This window comes from Ischnura elegans, chromosome 3, assembly GCF_921293095.1.
Source record: "Ischnura elegans chromosome 3, ioIscEleg1.1, whole genome shotgun sequence".
Classification (NCBI taxonomy): Eukaryota; Metazoa; Arthropoda; class Insecta; order Odonata; family Coenagrionidae; genus Ischnura; species Ischnura elegans.
The window spans coordinates 125,651,896-125,670,681 of NC_060248.1; the positions used below are offsets into that span (position 1 = coordinate 125,651,896).

Here is an 18,786-nt window from a genome sequence, read left to right on the forward strand (position 1 = left end):
ATATACCGTATTTCTCCAAATGTAGTCCCACTCTGAATATATTCCCCCCCCTAATTTTGGGGCTTCAGCTTTGGGAAAAAAAATTAAAAAGACGTTTGAATATTATCCCCCCTTTGCTTTTACCACAGGCATTTTTGAAAAAAAAGGGGACTATATTCAGAGAAATACGGTATTTGGAGGAGACAAATGACAATTAGATCATGTATAGTATAGGGAAGGGTTGGGGCAGGAAGGGTGGAGAGAAACCCGGTGCTGGCACTTGCCTGCTGTTAGCAAATGATGCCAGGGGAATGGGACTAGGTCCTATCCATCAGGTAAGAGTGTTGCACTTGAAGCACAAAGCACTCCAGCAGGGATCAAGGCACTCTCTGCTAACTGGGGGGTATGAATCCAGGTGCACAGGGTGGGAAGAGAAAGCGCTTAACCCTTTCGAGATGGCGGAGTTTTTGTCTTACAAGGAGACATCGCCAAAGTGATGTTCGGGATCTGGATGCGGATGTTATTTCCTAAAACTATATAGGTAAGATAGAAAAAGTGTCACGGCTTTCTTCCACATAGGCCCGGGCTCGAGAGATATTCGCTTGTAAAGATTTCGCGCAGCATGACGTCCCTTGAGTAAGTGCTCCCTTTCAACTACGGCCGTGGCGGTGCGGTCTAGGGCGTTAGTCTCCTAACCTGTAGTTGGTATCACGGGTTCAAATCCCAGTGTCGGTAATATTTTTTCTCTCTTCTGATTTTTGAAATCACTGTTACATTTCATCCTCATTCGTTTTATTTACTTACTTCACGAAGTTTTAAATTTAATATCAATTTATGGATTTTAAACGAAACTCCGAATTGTGCCTTATCACGCAAATTAGAGGATGTGTATAATGACTTACCCACAAAGGGCATAGCCGGATAAGAAGGTGAAAAGTCCCCCCTCCCGGATTTTTCCCGTACTTGGGGTATGCAATTTGGGATCAAATAGGACAAACCTCCCCATATTTCCAGCCCGCTATGTGCCCACCAGGGCCGGCTAGATCGAAAATACGATTTTCACTCTTTTTTAAATATCTCGGTCAAGAATGCATATTTTTAATTGCAATTTGCGGCATTTGAAACCTTATTTAATGACAAATACTTCCATCTGCTTTCAAGAACTTCGGGCGGGGCAAGAAGATATGGCGTCGATTTGAAAATTTCTAATGCATGTTTTTATAAAATTTTCTTGAGAGGGCCAAAAAGAAAAAACGTTTTCTGGAAGTGTTTGTTAATACATTTCGGCTAGCGTATTGAAAATATAACTTTTAGGTGGTGGAACATCGCAAAAAATGCGATTGAAAATATGCGACTTTGGCCATTTGGCTCTATGCTCTGGCCCTCCATAACACCCATTTTTAGTTATTATAGTATTGTACCGATTAAGGTGCTCACCACAGGGACAGAATTGTATTGATACTGGTGCCGAAAATTACTTCAGGGCCTCCGAAAACTGCCGGAACGTAAGAATTTAGATTAAGTAAATGAGCTCGATTTTAGTTTTCCCCGCGTTGTATCTACGCGCAAGTGTTGTTTCATTTGTGGATATACCGCTACAAATTACCTCCATTGTGTTTCCGTATAAGCTAGATTGAAGGGGGTGGATTTTGATCATTTCTTTCAAAAATGTGGTCTGTAAAGGTTATCTACATGATAAGCGGTTTTTACCTATGAAATTCCCACTTTCCGTATCTACTGCAAAAGTATTTCCTTGCATGTTTCTAAAATTCGTCTATTTTTGGACAAAGTCGCATATTTATCTAACCGCAGTTTGACGGCGAAACTTAGTGACTTTCTTTTTCTAGAGAACTGATTGTACGCGAACTTTTACTGGTTTGTCATGGGACCAAGTAACAGAGTTACTTAGTGTGTTAACGTCGACGAGAAATTCGAATATTAGGTCAGTCACTCGAGGGCTGATAGTTTTTCTTTTTAAGCTCCAAACCGGAAACATGAACAGTACTAGCTCCTCTTTGTAAACCATTCCCTATTTTTACCCTTGATGGGTTGTGATTGTTATGCCCGGATCCTTTTTGGCCATTCAAAATTATGCCGATTCTCTAAAATCAATCTTGCAATCGGCATATCCAGTGATAATTTCATGAAAAAAGGTGACATTTTGATTCTGGATAGAGGATTTCGGGATGTTGTGTCATATTTAGAAGATAATTTAGAGTTCAGCGTGCTGATGCCGACGCTGAAAGGCATGCAAGCTCAATTAACGACTAAAGAATTGAATAAATTGTGATTTCGTGGCTAAATTAAGACGGGTAGGTATTGATAGCATTAAGGAAAAATATCATTAAAATATAACGAACTATAATTTTTATTTAGAATATACTTACAGCGAATGGCATCGTATGGGGCAGCATATTGAGATATTTCTGACTGTGGTAATGGAATAGAAGAAAAGGGTGTTGCGCTCATATAGCAGCAACAATTTATTATTTATCCTACGGGCAGTACCAAGATAAAATCGCAAGACCTTGATTTTATTATGTAATATTAAATAAGATTTTAACTAGCATTTGTTTTGACGGACAACGTAGTAACATGCATCGATGAATATTCAGAGGATGACGAATAACCTTTCAAGAGCGATTTTCATTGACATCCTGGAGTCAATATAAAATTGTATGGTGAAAATTCATCTGTTCGGCTAGTTACTGTTCACCAGATATTTTTAATTTGTATGCCAACTGGGAAAAAGCTGAAACCCATAATTTTTTTCATTTCAGCAAACAGCTATCATAAACTTATCATGATATCCACATAGTTTAGCATAGGTGAGGTAATTTAAATGAATTTATATCTTATAAGGACATTGAAGAAGTTCAATAAAGTCTCATTGAAAGGAATGACGGAGGGGATTGGAAGCCGGGAAATTCTTTTTAGCTTACTCGGGCGTTTTCAAGGGCCCTGAAGGCATTTTCAGAACCAGTATCAATACAATTCTGTTCCTGTGGTGAGCACCTTAATCGGTACAATACTATAATAACTAAAAAGGGGTGTTATGGAGGGCCAGAGTATAGAGCCAATTGGCCAAAATCGCATATTTTCAATCTCATTTTTCGCGATGTTCCACCACCTGAAAGTTATATTTTCAATACGCCAGCCGAAAGGTATTAAAAAAACACTTTCAGAAAACGTTTTTTCTTTTTGGCCCTCTCAAGAAAATTTTATGAAAACATGCATTAGAAATTTTCAAATCGACGCCATGTCTTCTTGCCCCGCCCGAAGTTCTTGAAAGCAATTGGAAGTATTTGTCATTAAATAAGGTTTCAAATGCCGCAAATTGCAATTAAAAATATGCATTCTTGACCGAGATATTTAAAAAAGAGTGAAAATCGTATTTTCGATCTAGCCGGCCCTGGTGGGCACATAGCGGGCTGGAAATATGGGGAGGTTTGTCCTATTTGATCCCCAATTGCATACCCCAAGTACGGGAAAAATCCGGAAGGGGGGACTTTTCACCTTCTTATCCGGCTATGCCCTTTCCGGGGAATTTGATCACCCTCGCCCTAGCCATTGCTCCCACAGCGTCTTTGTATATTCGTAATCTCAAGTCTTTCTTCTCAACTAATAAACACCATTGCCTATCCCCACATTCAGTCAGTGACCCTAGCCAGTTTCCACTCCTACCCATCCAGTACAATGATCCTGCTTTCCAGCAGCCTACTCAAGCCGTTTTCGAGGTCTTCTTTGGTTACCTTTCGCACCCGTTTTCACACAATTGGGCCTTGGTGCCTCATTCAGGGATTATGGAGGGTCAGCTGTGGACAGGAGGGTTGTTGGGACGGTAGTCTCTGAAGGACGCTAGAAGGCAGGTCATAAGGGAGGCATGGTGAGTGGAAGGACATTCTATTGTAAAGATCGAGATTTGTAGGGAAGACAGTGGGTGGGCTGTGAAGAAAATCTAATGGAGGGAATGCCTACTGGAAATGATATTTTGAATAAAAAACGTTGAAGCCGGAAAATACCAGTGCGTCAGAAATGGAAAAAAGGCATTGAAAGTGGAGGCACACGCATCAAAAACCAGGGAACGATTCATGAATAGATGTGCAATCGGTTAATTGATGTGAGGCAGAGGTGTGCATTGGTACTCATGAGCACATTACATGGAAATTCATTGTAAGTAATTATATACGTCCTCTAATTCGCCTGGTAAGGCACAATTCGGAGTTTCGTTTGAAATCGAAAAATTGATATTAAATTTAAAAATTTGCGAAGTAACTAAATACAACGAATGGGAATAAAAGGTAACTGGGTCATTCCATGTCAGTTCACCCAGGCATGGCACCCACTGACTCGGATTTTTATGAAATTTTTGTCACTAGCTACTATCACCTATCTTATGACCCATGTAAAATATTTCCTTTCTCACTCTCATAGTTTGCAAGATATGATGAGTCAAAGTTTGAGATGTTTGCTCAGAAGTGGCGCTAGTGGGAGTCAAATTCCAGAGTGCAGGGCACTGGGTAAAAATTCATAACTCAGAAACCACATAATATATTTGAATGAAATTTTGACCCCTTGTCTATCCAAGTACATGGCTTCCATGGTAATGTCTTTTATTCCCCTTGCACTGCTATGTAAGCCAAAATGATGTCAACAGTTGTTAATTAACCGATTTTTTTAGCTCATAAACATTACTTTTGGGAGCGCTTACTCAAGGGACGTCATGCTGTGCGAAATCTTTACATGCGAATATCTCTCGAACCCGGGCCTATGTGGAAGAAAGCCGTGACGCTTTTTCTATCTTACCTATATAGTTTCCGGAAATAACATCCGCATCCAGATCCCGAACATCACTTTGGCGATGTCTCCTTGTTAGCATGACTGCTGTACTGAGCCCCAAGAGACTCTTCTTTCTCATGGTACGGAGCATTTTTGGAGGACATTCGTTAAGAAGGGCCTCGCTGAACCTTTTTCGACCCCTCCCCGCTGGGACTCCGCATTATCTCGGACTCCGAGAGTAGTTGTGCTCCCTCTTTTCCAGGTTTACAACCATACCTGCGGCATTGGTTCACGGTCAACTTATGCACTGCTTATATGTACTTAGCAAATGGATAATTGTTGCTTGCACGTAAATTGCAGACTTTGAATTGAATTCCTCATTTTTTTCTGAGCATTTCAAATTTTAAAAGAAGTTCTTAGGTCAATATTAACGCATTTAATGCAGCAACAATTTCCATGTTGATGTTTATACATAACGCAAGATATACGTTAATATTTATCGTAGAATTTCATTTAAAAGTTGTAAAGGCTGCTCAAAAGACAAATAATTCAATTCTTTGTTTACTTTTTTATGAGAACAAATATTTATTTCGAAAACTGACTAGATAAACAATTGTACGACCGCTGTCCCTTACCGTTAAGAGGGGTTATAAAAGACGAGGGGTCTGGGCACCTGCTCCTGGATTCCGAGGGTAAATCCTAAACCCTGCAGGGTTGGGTCCTGAGACAAAGACGACGCAAACCCACGACTGTCATAAAAGGGGGAGAGCTAGAAAACGTATATGTATGGCTTTCGTACTCCTGGCCAGGAAAATCTCACACGTAAATTTACGGCCGTCGTCTCCCGGGTCAGGAAACGTCCACACGTTTATATACGTGTATAGTAGGGAAAAGGTTAAGCCTCCACACCAACCAACCCCAGTCTATTTGTGATGTGCTTACATTTGCCTACCACGTTTCAAATTTCCCTTCTTGTCTTCTGGGCTCCTGTTTATTATTCAGGAAAGAAAAAACTCTGGAATATGAGCTGCGTCCAATGGTGTGTTTTCTCCGTCGTGTGTTGGAGATGATTCAGAGCCGAGATGCAGGCGAGATTTTTTCGGAGCCCGTGGACCCAGGTGAAGTGCCCGATTACGGGGACGTGGTGAAGCGTCCCATGGACCTGTCCACCATGAGGCAGAAGCTGGAGAATTTCCACTACAAAGACATTGATGAGTTTGAAGCAGACTTCAGCCTCATGCTTCACAACTGCATGGCGTACAATTCCAAGGAAACTGTCTTCTATCGTGCTGCTGTGAAAATGAGGGATCAGGTGATTCATATTTTTCTCTATTTCTTCTCTTCCAGTCCTCATCCAATTGCCAACTGCATGTTTCATCCAGTGTTTCATTTTTGTGTTTGTGCAGTCTAATTTAAACTACATAAAACTAAGTCTCATTTAAATTTCATAAAATCTAATTTCTAGGGTGTCAGTATTTTATGAAAACATTTTCGCTTTGAGTGTTCAGTGAGCTGTTGAATCATATGGTGGTAATTATAGTATTGTCTCATTACTTCTTAGCCCTTAGCAACATAAAAATTCTGTTTTTATGTAGCATATTTATTTTAGCTCCTCCATAAATTGGCAAATTGGGTGTACTATTTTTCTTTGAATTGTGTTGTTTCTAAAACATCATATTCTTATTTTTAAATTCACGCTAGATTATGTATGTTATTTTATAACAGGTGCATTGCGTAAAAATTTCCTTTCCCAAGATAAAACTTTTTTACTGTGGCATAATATTCTGTGACACTTTTGTACTGTACTAAATTCTCATTGGAGCAGGAATTAATGCCTTCATTTCATTTTAGGGTGGTGCTATTTTGAGGCAAGCCAGGAGAGATTTGGATATCATTGGTTTTGATCCCGAGACTGGAATAATGCTTCCTGAGAGGCCAAGACCAAATGGCCAATCAGCTGACGATGCCATCGTGGAAGAAGGTTTGTTTTTTCCTGCTTGCGTTGTCTTCATCTGCTCTTAATGGGTGCAGTGCAAAAGTAATGCATATCTCAGCTTACGAGACAACTTTTTAACCCAGGATATTGCTCTCGAAAGTCAGGGATCATCTAATATGCCAGTTCGGGTATCATAATGGCAGTTTTCAAACTTTACCGTCACAGTACAGAATATACGTTCACCGAATAGGGTGGGAGAGCCTCAAAACCACTTTTATCACCACCACATGTGTGAAACAAGGACAGTTCAAGTAACTATCTGTTCAAGTAACAATAACATTAAAGTATGAATATGTTATTCTGTTGGTGTGAGTTGGGACAGGGGTAGTCATATACGGTCTTGGTTATAGGCCATATGCATATTTTTACTGGAAAAATTGGCACTTGTCTCATATACCCAGTTTTCTTATGTGTTTGAAAACAGGGTAATTTGCAGTTATTCTGTTTTACTCTCTTTTAAAAATTGTGTATACTTCTGATGTACCAGTAGTCTTGGATAATGCAAATTGAATTTTAGAAGTAGTCCTTGAGTTATGGATGAGTTAGGTTCCTGGAATGTCAATTAGAGATTCAATGCAATAAAACTATAATTTGCTTGCCACTTTTCCATCTGCAATTCATCGAAGGTGATTGTGTTCTGATTGAGACTCTTGGTTGAATGCCCAGTAATTCAACTCTCTCATGATGATGCAAATGGTTTGCAGCATGACTTAATGAAATTGCATTATGATTCAGATGATGGAATATTTATACTGTCACATAAAATAATACTTGAACACATGACAGGTTTTGTTGTTGTGCGACATCTGGGTAATGTCTCTCTAGGTTTCATGCAGGAAATAAACTGGTCATGCCTTTAACTTATGTCTGCTGAGTTAAAAGGCTTTTAAGTTTATATCGTTTGAAGTGAAAATACTGTAAAACCTCTATGTAGTGAACCTCTTTACATGATAAACCTCCATACTTCTTACCACCCATACGATCCAGTCAGATTTACGTGTAAATTTATAGGCAAACCTCTTTGTAATGAACCTCTTTATCTTGTAAAACCTCCACTTATCATACCAAGGGGACACCCTCATGACTGTCTATCTACCTCTGCAAATTGTACCAAGACAACTTGAGACCATTAATGCAGCCGCGATTACATACATGGAATGACATTTTCAGCGATAAATTTTTCACGCTTATTTTTTTTCTTTTACACCATTAATAGGCTGTAATTTTCACGTTAACCATTAGTTATGGCCATTTCTTTCCATATGAGAGTATACCTAACAGTAAATAAGAAAAAAGATATCCAAGTATCCTAATAATTTAAAGTGACTGTTGAATTAAGAGAGATCAAATCGTTTTCTCTCGAATCATGGTAACACTTTGTGTTATCATTAAATAATAAATATATGTTCACTAATGCATGCATGTTTGTTTAAACATACAAATACCATATTTGTCTGAATATAGTCCTCCTTTTTTTCGCCAAAATGCCCGTGATAAAAGTTAAGGGGGGACTATATTAAAACCTTTTTTTTTTATTTTTTCGCGAAACCCAAGCCTCAAAATTAGGGGAAGGACTATATTCAGAGGAATACGGTATTATGGCTTAAAAGACAGTAGTATCTTTCTTTTCCAAACGGTATGAAAAAATGATGCCTATCACTAAAACCTCTCTATAGTGAACCTCCATACATCAAATTGCCCAAATTTTGGTCCCCTCCATTGCGATGTAAAGAGGTTTTACAGTATCTTACTTCATTCAATGCAAAATATTTCATAATTTAGCATGTCTGAAATTTCTGTGTGTGCCCCTTTATACCGGTGCTCTCTCATTTCGTGTGTCATTTCAGTGGACCGAGTGCTCAACAGTGAGGAGAGGAAGAACATGTCTCCACAGGCCAACCTAAGCAAGCTACTCGAGCTTCTCGACAAATGCCAGAAATTGCATCACCCAATCCTTCGAGCCAAGAGGATGAGATATGTCAAGTAAGAAGTTTTCCAGGCTTACCACTCAACCTTGAAAACCTTAAAACCGTGAATAAGCCGTGAATTTCGTATATCGTGAAAAAACCCGGAAAAATCGGTGAATTTCATCAAAAAATCTTTAAAATCTCTCAATCTTGATTTTACGATCGTAGTACTACGGTTGACAGGTTAAAATAACAATGGATATATCGATCGGATTTCAAGGTCATTCACTTGCAGACATGGCCACGGATTTATCTGCACACGTATATTTGAAGCGCAATTATTGGTCCGTGTGCCATGACGGCACATTGACCTTAAGCCTGTGATGGGAAGACCGGTAACCAAAGCGTTCATTAACTCTGGCGAAAAATCAGACACTTGCTCACTTCCCTGGATGCACCCTGGTCCCTCTATTTTCCCACGTTCACAACCTTTAGCTGGAGCAGAATTTTGCAAACGATGTGTGACGTCAGGAGAGAGAGATTCACTTTGATTGCTGCATTTGCATTCACTGTGTTTGTCGCGTTTGTTAAATTTTTAGTTAACGTGTGCGGTCGATGATTGTTATGTGATCAATATTTCTGCCTAAAATTGGTTTATCTACAAACTGTGAATTTGAAGACATTAAGACCGTGAAAACCTGGAAAAAACCGTGAATTTTATAATTTAGATTGAGCAGGAACCATGTTTTTGCTTTTCCCTTGCTCTGAAGAAACACAGGGCAGCCCCCAACATCATTTTACCATTAAAATTACTTTTTTAAATTGTCGTAGTCAATCACCTTGATTTATTTTCTGCTATAATTGTAAGAAGAATAAGGCCCCTCTGACTTACCCACACGTCTTTCTTTCAATGGAATTCTCCACGAAGTCATTGTATTTTCTGTCCTTTTATTGTTGTAAAAAAACTACTCAGCAACGAGTGCTTTAGTTAGGCAGCCTTGTAGGCATTATGAAAGGAATTCGAGGCAATTGTTCAAAAGATGAGGCAAAATATTGATAGCACTGGTGGCCTAGGTAGTTTCATTGGGCCGTAAACCTTTTAAGCTGCTGAATTTGAGTGTTCTTGTATGTATAGACAGTGCTTTAGTTGGAAAAAAATTTAGGCGGTACTCAACAAAAATTCCAGCAGCTGAACGTGTATTATACATCCGGCCGCAAGGGTATTTTAACCGGTACGCTTATAACGGGTTTGGAATTAGGGGGTATGCCGTACTGGCCCAACTACAGCACTGTGTATAGATCTTGTAAACTCACAGGTATACCCATCAATAAGTTTAGATTTGCAAGAAGAAGTCAAGTCAGTTTGCATCAAGAAGTTTAAGTTTAGATAAGTGGAGATGTAACTGTAATGAAAATTACTAGACTTTTGGATGAATAATTAAATTACTGCTTTTGGTAAAACATACATAGAATATCACCTTAGGACCTGCGATATTCTTCTTAAATCAGTGAAATTGAGATTTCTGATCATTTTTTTTCTCTGTATGCATAGTTCGGACCATGAGATATCATTATCAGTATCACTTAGTTAAGTAGAATTCGTGAATTGGAGTTTCTACTGTGGCTGAAAATTGGTCAACCGCACGCTTGTTGTTTCGTTAATTTGTCTGGTTTCACAGTAATTATATTATAAAAGCTGCCATTGAGCTTTAGGCTCTTTTATATCACAGTAACTGCTCCTTATGATTAAAGTATCACTAATTAATTCTTTAAATAAAGTGGAACTGTCCTATCCTTAATTTATTTCTTCAGTGTTCTGATGGAATGTTTTTAATTCACATCATGTCTCTAATTGGGCAATTCATGTTGTAGGAAAGAAATAACAAAGTTACGGAGGCGGTTGGCTTTGGAGCGCAGTGGCTCCATCCCTGGGAGGAAGGTGGGTCGACCGCCTTCCAAGGATGCCGCATCAGCACACAAGGAGACACCCACTTCCATATCTGGACGAGGGCGCCATCGAAGCCTCTCAAAAGGCACCTCAGTCACCACGCCCATTGCTAAAGTGCCGAGGAGGAAATCAACGGAAGCGTCTTCGGATGTTCACATGAAGAGTATGTTTAACATTGCTTGCATTGAATATTTCTCGCAAATATTGCTCTTTATTTAAACCCTCATGCTCAATGTTGTTTATTAGCGAAAAACTATGAGAAAAGGTAAAGTAGTTCTGAAATTTATTATTCTTATTCTATATTCCATTGGATTGCTAAATATTCTCAGAACGTAGCAGTGGGACCTCTTTTTCCAAGTACAGCAGCCTCTTGCTAATACAAAATTTGCTCGACCAAAAATGTGGAGGCTCATATTAACTCACTTTGTTGGAACATTTCTTTTTGGAGGCATCAGAAAAGAAAATCACATTTTTAATGAAATACACCCATGTCTCGTATAGCGCAAGGGATGCGTTCCTTGGGGTCTTTGCGCTATACGAATTTGCGTTATACGAGAGCGTTTTAACATTGGGAAGATAGGGATGCGTTCCTGGTAGCATAGGTCTTGGGTATTGAATTTCCTATAAAACATCTATATTCCCATAAAAAGCCTTAGAAAACATTATTTATATAAATGTTTATAGTTTAAAACATCTTTAAAGAGAGTATGCACGCATTCAAAGACTTTTATTCACGTTAAAAAAAATTCTTACGTGCTTTTGAAATTCCCTCCTGTCGTGCGGGTGGGCTAACATCTGCTATCTCAGGGGATCGTAATGCGTTGCCGGCAGTTGATGATTTTTCAAACTAGTCTAAAAACAACTATTGTGTCACCCAGGCCCTTTTGTCGCTCATCGAAATGACAGTAAAATGCTACTTTGAATGCCATTTCATAGCTAGTGGAGTTTATGAATGATAAATCATTTTAATTTGAAGTCCTCCGAGTCATTAGCAGCTAAGTGAAACAGTCTTTAAATGCCTTGAAACCTGACCTGGGTTTCCCTTCCCTGAAAATGAATGAACGAGAATGCATTCTTTTCCAAAAGAATATCGTCTCGTCAGCACTAAAAACTAGTTGAGGGGGAAAGGAGCCACTTTCAATCACAGCTTGGAGTTCATCAGAAAATGTTGTGGTGGCTGCGCTATCAACACTTGCAGATTCACCTGATATCGCCGCACTGAAAATACCTGCTTGCCGTTTAAATTCTGGAACCAACCGGAGCTTTCACTAAATGTCTCGGAGCGATTACCACTCTCGTCTTTTTGTACTGATTCACTATGAAGTTTCCGTATTTGTAGACCGCTTGGTTGAAGTTGGTGCGGCTGAGGTCACTGATGTTTTAACTTCGTCTTTATTCAGAATAAGGCATCGTGCGTTGAAACTTCCACGCAATATCGCTTTGACGCTCTCCATTTTCAAAGCAATTGACCTCTTTCAATTCCTCTTCTAGGTTTATGGTTTTTCTTGATAAATTCTTGATTTTTCTACACGCATTCCTATTTTTTGCCATATTTTCTTGGTTTTTAGTCTGTATGGCTCTATCTAAATCACCTTCTACTGCTGAACTGTATTCCTGAGACGCATAAGGCGTACGACTGCGGGGAGGGAACGAAGCCATTGTGTTTGAGACTATAGCGGACCCTTTTTTGTGTTGATGCTATTCATGCGCAACTCGGCCACCGCTCCATTTCTCCCCCGTGAATACCGATGACCTTGAAGGCTTCAGCGTAGATCCTCAACCTGGAAGTCAATCGCCCGATAACCTGTGACGGCAAAAATACGTCTCAAACCGTATTGCTTTTATAAATCTCATTTCCACCAGCCCAACTCTTACTTAACGATCTAAATTATTTATTATCATTCTGTTAAGGAGACGAGATAAATTACTTCGGCAGGCCGGCTATCTGGACCCAATGACGAGTAATACTTTTGGCCATTGCGCAGCAATGGATTTCGATTAATATATAAACCAAAAAGAAGATTTGAGGCAAGCAATAATATTAATATTAGAGATGTGCGAATAGTATCCGCGAATACTCGAATACCTCGAATAATAGAAAGTATTCGATATTCGAGATCTCGAATAGTTATGCCAAAGGTACCGTCTCGAATACCTCGAATACTTTGAATTTCGCGTCATACACTGTCGCTCGCACGTCGTTGGTAGTTGACTCGGAAAAATGAGAACTCGTCTAGTGCATGCAGCGCCGTTTTAGGCAAGCTGACGAAATACATCAAATTCACGGGTTTGAGCGGTGAAAAGAGTTCGACGTGGGGAACCGAAATTGATCGGATGAAAAAAATCCGAAAATCCCAGGTGTCCCCTATCAGGAGAACTTCAGTTCCGTGGGATAGCAACATTGGCGCATTTCCCACGATCCGCTATCCCCATCCATTCAGCGTTCGCCCCCCCCTCTCAGACGATTTCCTCTTCCCCGAAAACAAAAAAAAGTCCCGGCTCGTGCAGGGATCATATTACGAAGACCTCAGCTTTGAAAAAAATATCAAGTTACCGGAAAATAATAGAATCGTGTTTCACCCTTCCCTCTTTCTCCCCACTGACCATTTTCCCGCATCCATCTTATGATAAAATGAGAGGAGGTGTTTGCCGTGTGTCCTTTGTGGCTAATAATGACAAGCACTTATTTTGAATCTTCCCCAGGAGATGAAACTACCATAGGGAGGAACTCAGTGCCGTGGGATAGTGACATTGGCGCATTTCCCACGATCTGCTATCCCCCTCCATTCAGCATTCGCCTCACCCACTCTTGACGATTTCCTCTTCTCCGAAATCAAAAAAAAGATCCCAGCTCGCGCAGGGATTGTATTACAAAAACCTTAGCTTCAAAAAATATCAAGTTACGCGAGAAAAATAGAAACGTGTCTTGCACCCACCCCCTTTTCTCACCCACTGACCTTTTTCTACCTACCTGCTTCGAATTTCCCCCTTTCTCGAGGTCAACTGCTGCATGAGTCATCTACTAGCCCGAAAGGTGTCTAACAATGACTTTCGGCAATTGTTATTACACCTTTATTGGATTGAAATATTAGTAATGTGCGCGTAATTTAAAAAAGAATAAGACCAAACACGACATATTTCTGACTTTATTTAAGCATTTTGCGCAAGAAAATAAATACCGGGAAGAAGAAGAAATACGACGGAGGCGTAATGCTCAAATAGGGTGGTTTCCTATTATTTTTTATTGCCTAAATCGAAATATTAATACTCCTGAAGTACGTATTTAACGCTTTTAGAGTTTTATAAGACGATATCTATTTTTCGCGATTAAATTAAAAGTGAAAATTTTCAAGCGCGCGAATACGCGACGGGTAAGTATGAATGCCGGGAAAAACTCCGCGTGACGTCGTTCTGGTTCCCGCCGCCGCAAGTTAGGTGACCTTGGGGCGAGGCTCTGACCGCTATTACGACGCAGGATGCTAGCAGGTAGCCGAGTACCATGCTAGCTGGTAGCGATTTGCTTAAATAAGGATTATTAATACCTTATCAAACAGACTGTGTGATTATTAAGACATGTTTCCCTGAGCTCTGTGCCTCATGCATGCATTGGTAACCTCAGACGATGTAAAACTCCGATCCTCTCGTGTAGAAACTAGGTCCCTGTGATGTCACGTGGAGTGGCATCGCATATGCGCCAATCTGGCCTTTTTCAAATGAGGTAAAATTGAACATTGCCATTAGTCTAAACCGGTATTTCTAGAACGAAATAATTTGTATATTATGAATACACTAATGGTGGGTAACGAATCACAATCAATACCTTTCGTTTTCTTTAATGAAGGAAACTACCCTATTTTTTACATAAAATTAAAATATTCCATTAATCAGCTAAATTCCTGTTTGAATCCTTTAAAGGCAATCACAATTACTCGCCAAAATCTTGGGTTTCCTGCTGCATAGGCGACCTAGTCAAACATTTTCACATTCATCGTTTAGTATTCGAGGTATTCGAAATTCGAGGTATTCGAATATTCGAGCAATGATTTAATATTCGAATTCGATATTCGAATTCGAGAAATCTACTATTCGACCCATCCCTAATTAATATGCGTAAAATGATAGAAATTTCGTGTGTACTTAGCGCAAGTTCACGTTTTATCACGAGAGCGTTTAAGATTTTTGATTAGGCTACACTGCGTTGCAATGTTTCCCCGAGGAACGAATTTGCGCTATATCGAAATTGCGCTATACGAGACATGGGTGTAGTCGTCAAATACGTCATAGTTTTACATTCTAGTGTTATTGTGGTATTCATTTAATAATTATTAAAATTTTTAAATAATGAAAGGCTGGTTTATATGACAATCAAATAACACGCAATAATATTTCGATGTGCGTTTGGAAAATCACATGCTGCATCATTATTAGGCCAAGTTTTAACTATCGGCAAATTTGATTTGGAAGCATATTTGCACAAGTGAGAGCAACAATAAAGCCAGCATAGTTAAGAGGCATGACATCAAAAATATTCCATTGGCTGAGTAGAAGTCCGAATACTCGGCTTCATCCAACTCCTTGTTTTCAGCAGGTAGCTTGCTCTACCCCCACTCCTACCAACATGTGCTAGCGGACAACTCAAGGCATTTTGCAGCATTCATGTGCTTATCCCCGGTTTCTTTTCTTCTTCTTCAATTATTTTCAGTCCATCTTTTAAAGTTCTAACCTGCTTCTTCAAAAGAGCGAAGATCCCAAGACGAGTAAAAATAGAACCAATAAAAATGAAATCTGACTTTATTGAACCCCAACTGAAAGCACTCACTGGTCAACTCTCTCTGGAAAGTATGCAACCACTCGTTCAAGTTCGGAACTGATGCTATTGCATAAGGTGTATGCTGAGCATACTGCAGAGGGTGAAGCATGACCATATAACTGCGCCAAAATTTTTTTTAACCATATAACTGCACCAAAAAAAAGAAGGCAACTTACCCACTCATTTCTAAGCATAATAGCAACAGAAAAGCAGATGAATTCAATTGGCTAGGAGGGAGAGACAAAATATCCTGAGAAGATATCCCTTCCTCCTTGACTATGACAAGAGAGAATACAGTAAATTGTAAGTTTATAGTAACTCATAAAGTGTAACCTGATATCTGCTTTTGTTAAAAAATTCCACATCAACTTCTTAGAACCTCAGCTGCGAGGATATAGAGTTTCACCGGAATGCGAAGTGTCCGTCGTATTTTGCCAATTATTTCCATACTTAAAGTACTTGAATAATGTCAGAAATACATTGTGTTAGGTCTCATTCTTTTTTTAATTACGTGCACATTACTAATATTTAAATCCAATAAAGACATGATACTAATTGCCGAAAATCATCGTTAGACACCTTTTAGGCTAATAGATGACTCATGCAGCAGTTGACGTCCAAAAACGGGGGGAACTTTGAAGCAGGTAGGCTGAAAAAGGTCAGTGGATGAGAGAGGGGGAGGCAAGAAACATAGTAATATTATTTATTTGCCCAAAGATCAATTACAGCATTGGGCATCGATATGAGGCACGTCAATAAATTACACAAAATGCATTAATGTGTTATGAAATGACACCCAGAAACACTTTTTCACCCATTCAATATGCTGACTTCCTTTTTAAATCCGTCCACTTGCACACACTGTCTCCCACTGCCCTTCCCCTCTTTCTGCCCCCGTCACAGTCCTTCCCCTCAAGTCCACTTGTCAATCCCCTCTTTCCCCTCCATCACCTTACGGGCCATGCCACTCGTTACACGGCGGCCAACATTTTCGCGTAACGTATGTACAATATAATATAAAATACAAACTTATAAAATAGTAATAGTATGGCTGAATTTTTCATGTAGAAGTCCCTGTATGCTAGTGCTGAGCCAATGGTATTAAGTCAGGGAAGTTGGAAATGGGAACTTGGTATGAACTCTGACCAAGGAGTGGACATAAGCCGTTCATTTTTTGTTTCAGGTGAAGATGGATTTGACTCAGACTCGGAGCACGAGGGCTCGTCAGGGGAGGGGGAGGATGTGAGTGCCTTGGCGGTCAGCACGAAAGAGGAGGAGGAAGAAGAGGAGGTGGAGGCCAAGGAGGAGGAGGAGGAGGGCAGCACGATGATGGAGGTGGACGAGGCCCCTGCCCCCCCCAGCCCAGCGGCCCCGGACACGCCGTCCACTGCAGAGGCGTCCACTGGTCCCAGGAGGAAGGGCAGGAGGAAGTCGAGTCGCAAGGTTGTGGAGGAGGCTGATGCCCCACCCGAGACAACACCAGTGTCTCACCTTCCGTCTGCGGAGGAAATTAAAGAGGAGGAAGGGGAGGTGAAGGAACCTCCAGCCAAGAGGCTCTCCTCATATCAAACGCGCAAGTCAGCCATGAAGCAACAGTTAGAGGAAGCAGCGGTGATAGCGACCCCAGACTCTGTCCCGGAAACCGTGGCAGACGCGAGGGGCTCCAGGAGGCTGAGTACTCGCAGGCAATCACTCGGCATCCCTGCCGTTGTCACGCCAAGGTCACGAAGAGGAGTTACACCTGCAGGCAGTGCGGTCCCTGGGCCTGTGGAATCAGCCAAGTCCTCGCCTGCAGTGACGAGAAGTGGCAGGGAGGTGAAGGAGCCATTGGGAAAGCCGGTGCCTAGGTTAGCAAAGGTCAGCAAGGCTTTAGCCTCACCAGCGGCAAAGGGTGCAGCAGCCCAGCCATCCAAGGTGCAGGCAGAACAGGAACAAGATCAGCTGCCTTCCCCTGTCATCTCACCTCGTCTGTCGAGGGGTGAAAATGATACATCTGTTGATGAAGCTGAAATGCGTAAGTACCTTCTTTTTACTTTCCATTCTTTTTTGTTTCTTACTCATTCTTAGTGCAGTGAAATATGGTTAGCTTATTTTTATAACATTAATCCCTGGAATGCTTTCCATTTTCATTTGCCTTTTTATGTGAAGACTCCCTCTGTCATACGGTTGAGAAACTGATTAATACCTTCTCTTTCCTGGATATAAACAGTTACTTATACCACTTATTTTATAAGAGCGCGACCCGGGTTTCAATGAGTAATCATCATCATCAGGCGCTAATTAGTATAAGTAACTGTTTATATCCAGGAAATAATGGAATACCACATAGTTAACCAAGAGTTAGTGAATTTTAATACCTTCTCCTTTTATTTATTGATTTTACTTAAATTCATCATTTACTCTAAACATTAGTATTAATGTGGTACAGTGTGACATAGTTTCATATACGCCTTGGCTTACGACCTATCCACCCACTGCATTTAATGCATAGAGAATTTTAAGTAGTAATGTCCATGAAATATGCATTAAGAAGAGGTTTTCAATTTTTTTATTGAAGCAGCGAAGAGGGGTCGCCGCAAGAAGATCCCCAAGCGCCAGTGGGGTGAGAATGCAACCTCCCCTCGCCCTCCATCCGAGCCTGTACCCGCCAAAGTGTCTGCCGTGCAGAGGCGATCCAGTACCCAGCAGCAGTCATCTGGTGGCACTCCTACGACCACCGACCTGAAGAAGTCGCCCCTGCGGCCCCGGCAAGCCACGCCTGACAGCGCGTCTCCCCAAGTGGCCGGCAACACGAGGCTCCAAGGTCCGTCATCAGCTCAGCCCCATGCTACCTCCACCCCTCATCCCTCGCAGGCAATAGCAGCAGCAAAGGGAAATTCCACGTCTGCCCCCAAGAGTCAAGGGATCGCCAGCAAGCCAGCCTCTGCGGCTGCAAAGGGCACTCTGGCCACTGGCAAACCGACGTTCAGCCAATCGAGTGCCACCAAGCCAATGGGTGGGGGCAGCACGGTGCTGCTGAACGCGTCCTCCACGTCCCCACCTTCTGCGGTGGCCACCAGTCCTCTCTCCACCCCAATGCTGTCCACACCGACCAAGTCGCCTGCCGACTCTCCCGCCCTCCCCCTCTCCCAGTCGCAACAGCAGCAGCAACAGGTGTCATCGGGTGGGAGCACCGGCTCACCCTCTGGCGTCAACAGAAGGACAGCAGTGCTGTTCACAAGGAAAGCAGCTGCCGCAGCGTTTAGGGTGAGCATTGTTTGAATATGCTTGTGGGTCCATGTGAGATGGGTGGGCTCCACAGAAATTAAAAGAGTACTTCCCTGTGACCATTATAAGCATTTTTGCTCACTGCAAGCATATGGATTGT

At 41.1% G+C, this 18,786-nt stretch overlaps 1 protein-coding gene across 6 annotated transcripts in view; it reads left to right on the forward strand.

The window, feature by feature from the left end:
• LOC124156540 (peregrin) overlaps window positions 1–18,786 on the forward strand; it is a 51,313-nt gene that overhangs the window by 24,041 nt on the left and 8,486 nt on the right. For 5 of the 6 annotated variants that reach the window (XM_046531143.1, XM_046531139.1, XM_046531141.1 and 2 more), the window contains 6 exons: window positions 5,761–6,070; window positions 6,610–6,739; window positions 8,602–8,737; window positions 10,534–10,772; window positions 16,603–17,433; window positions 17,977–18,665. In XM_046531143.1, the coding sequence (XP_046387099.1) occupies window positions 5,761–6,070; window positions 6,610–6,739; window positions 8,602–8,737; window positions 10,534–10,772; window positions 16,603–17,433; window positions 17,977–18,665 (2,335 nt within the window). The remainder of the gene's footprint in view (window positions 1–5,760; window positions 6,071–6,609; window positions 6,740–8,601; window positions 8,738–10,533; window positions 10,773–16,602; window positions 17,434–17,976; window positions 18,666–18,786) is intronic. The other variant, XM_046531140.1, reaches the window with a different exon arrangement.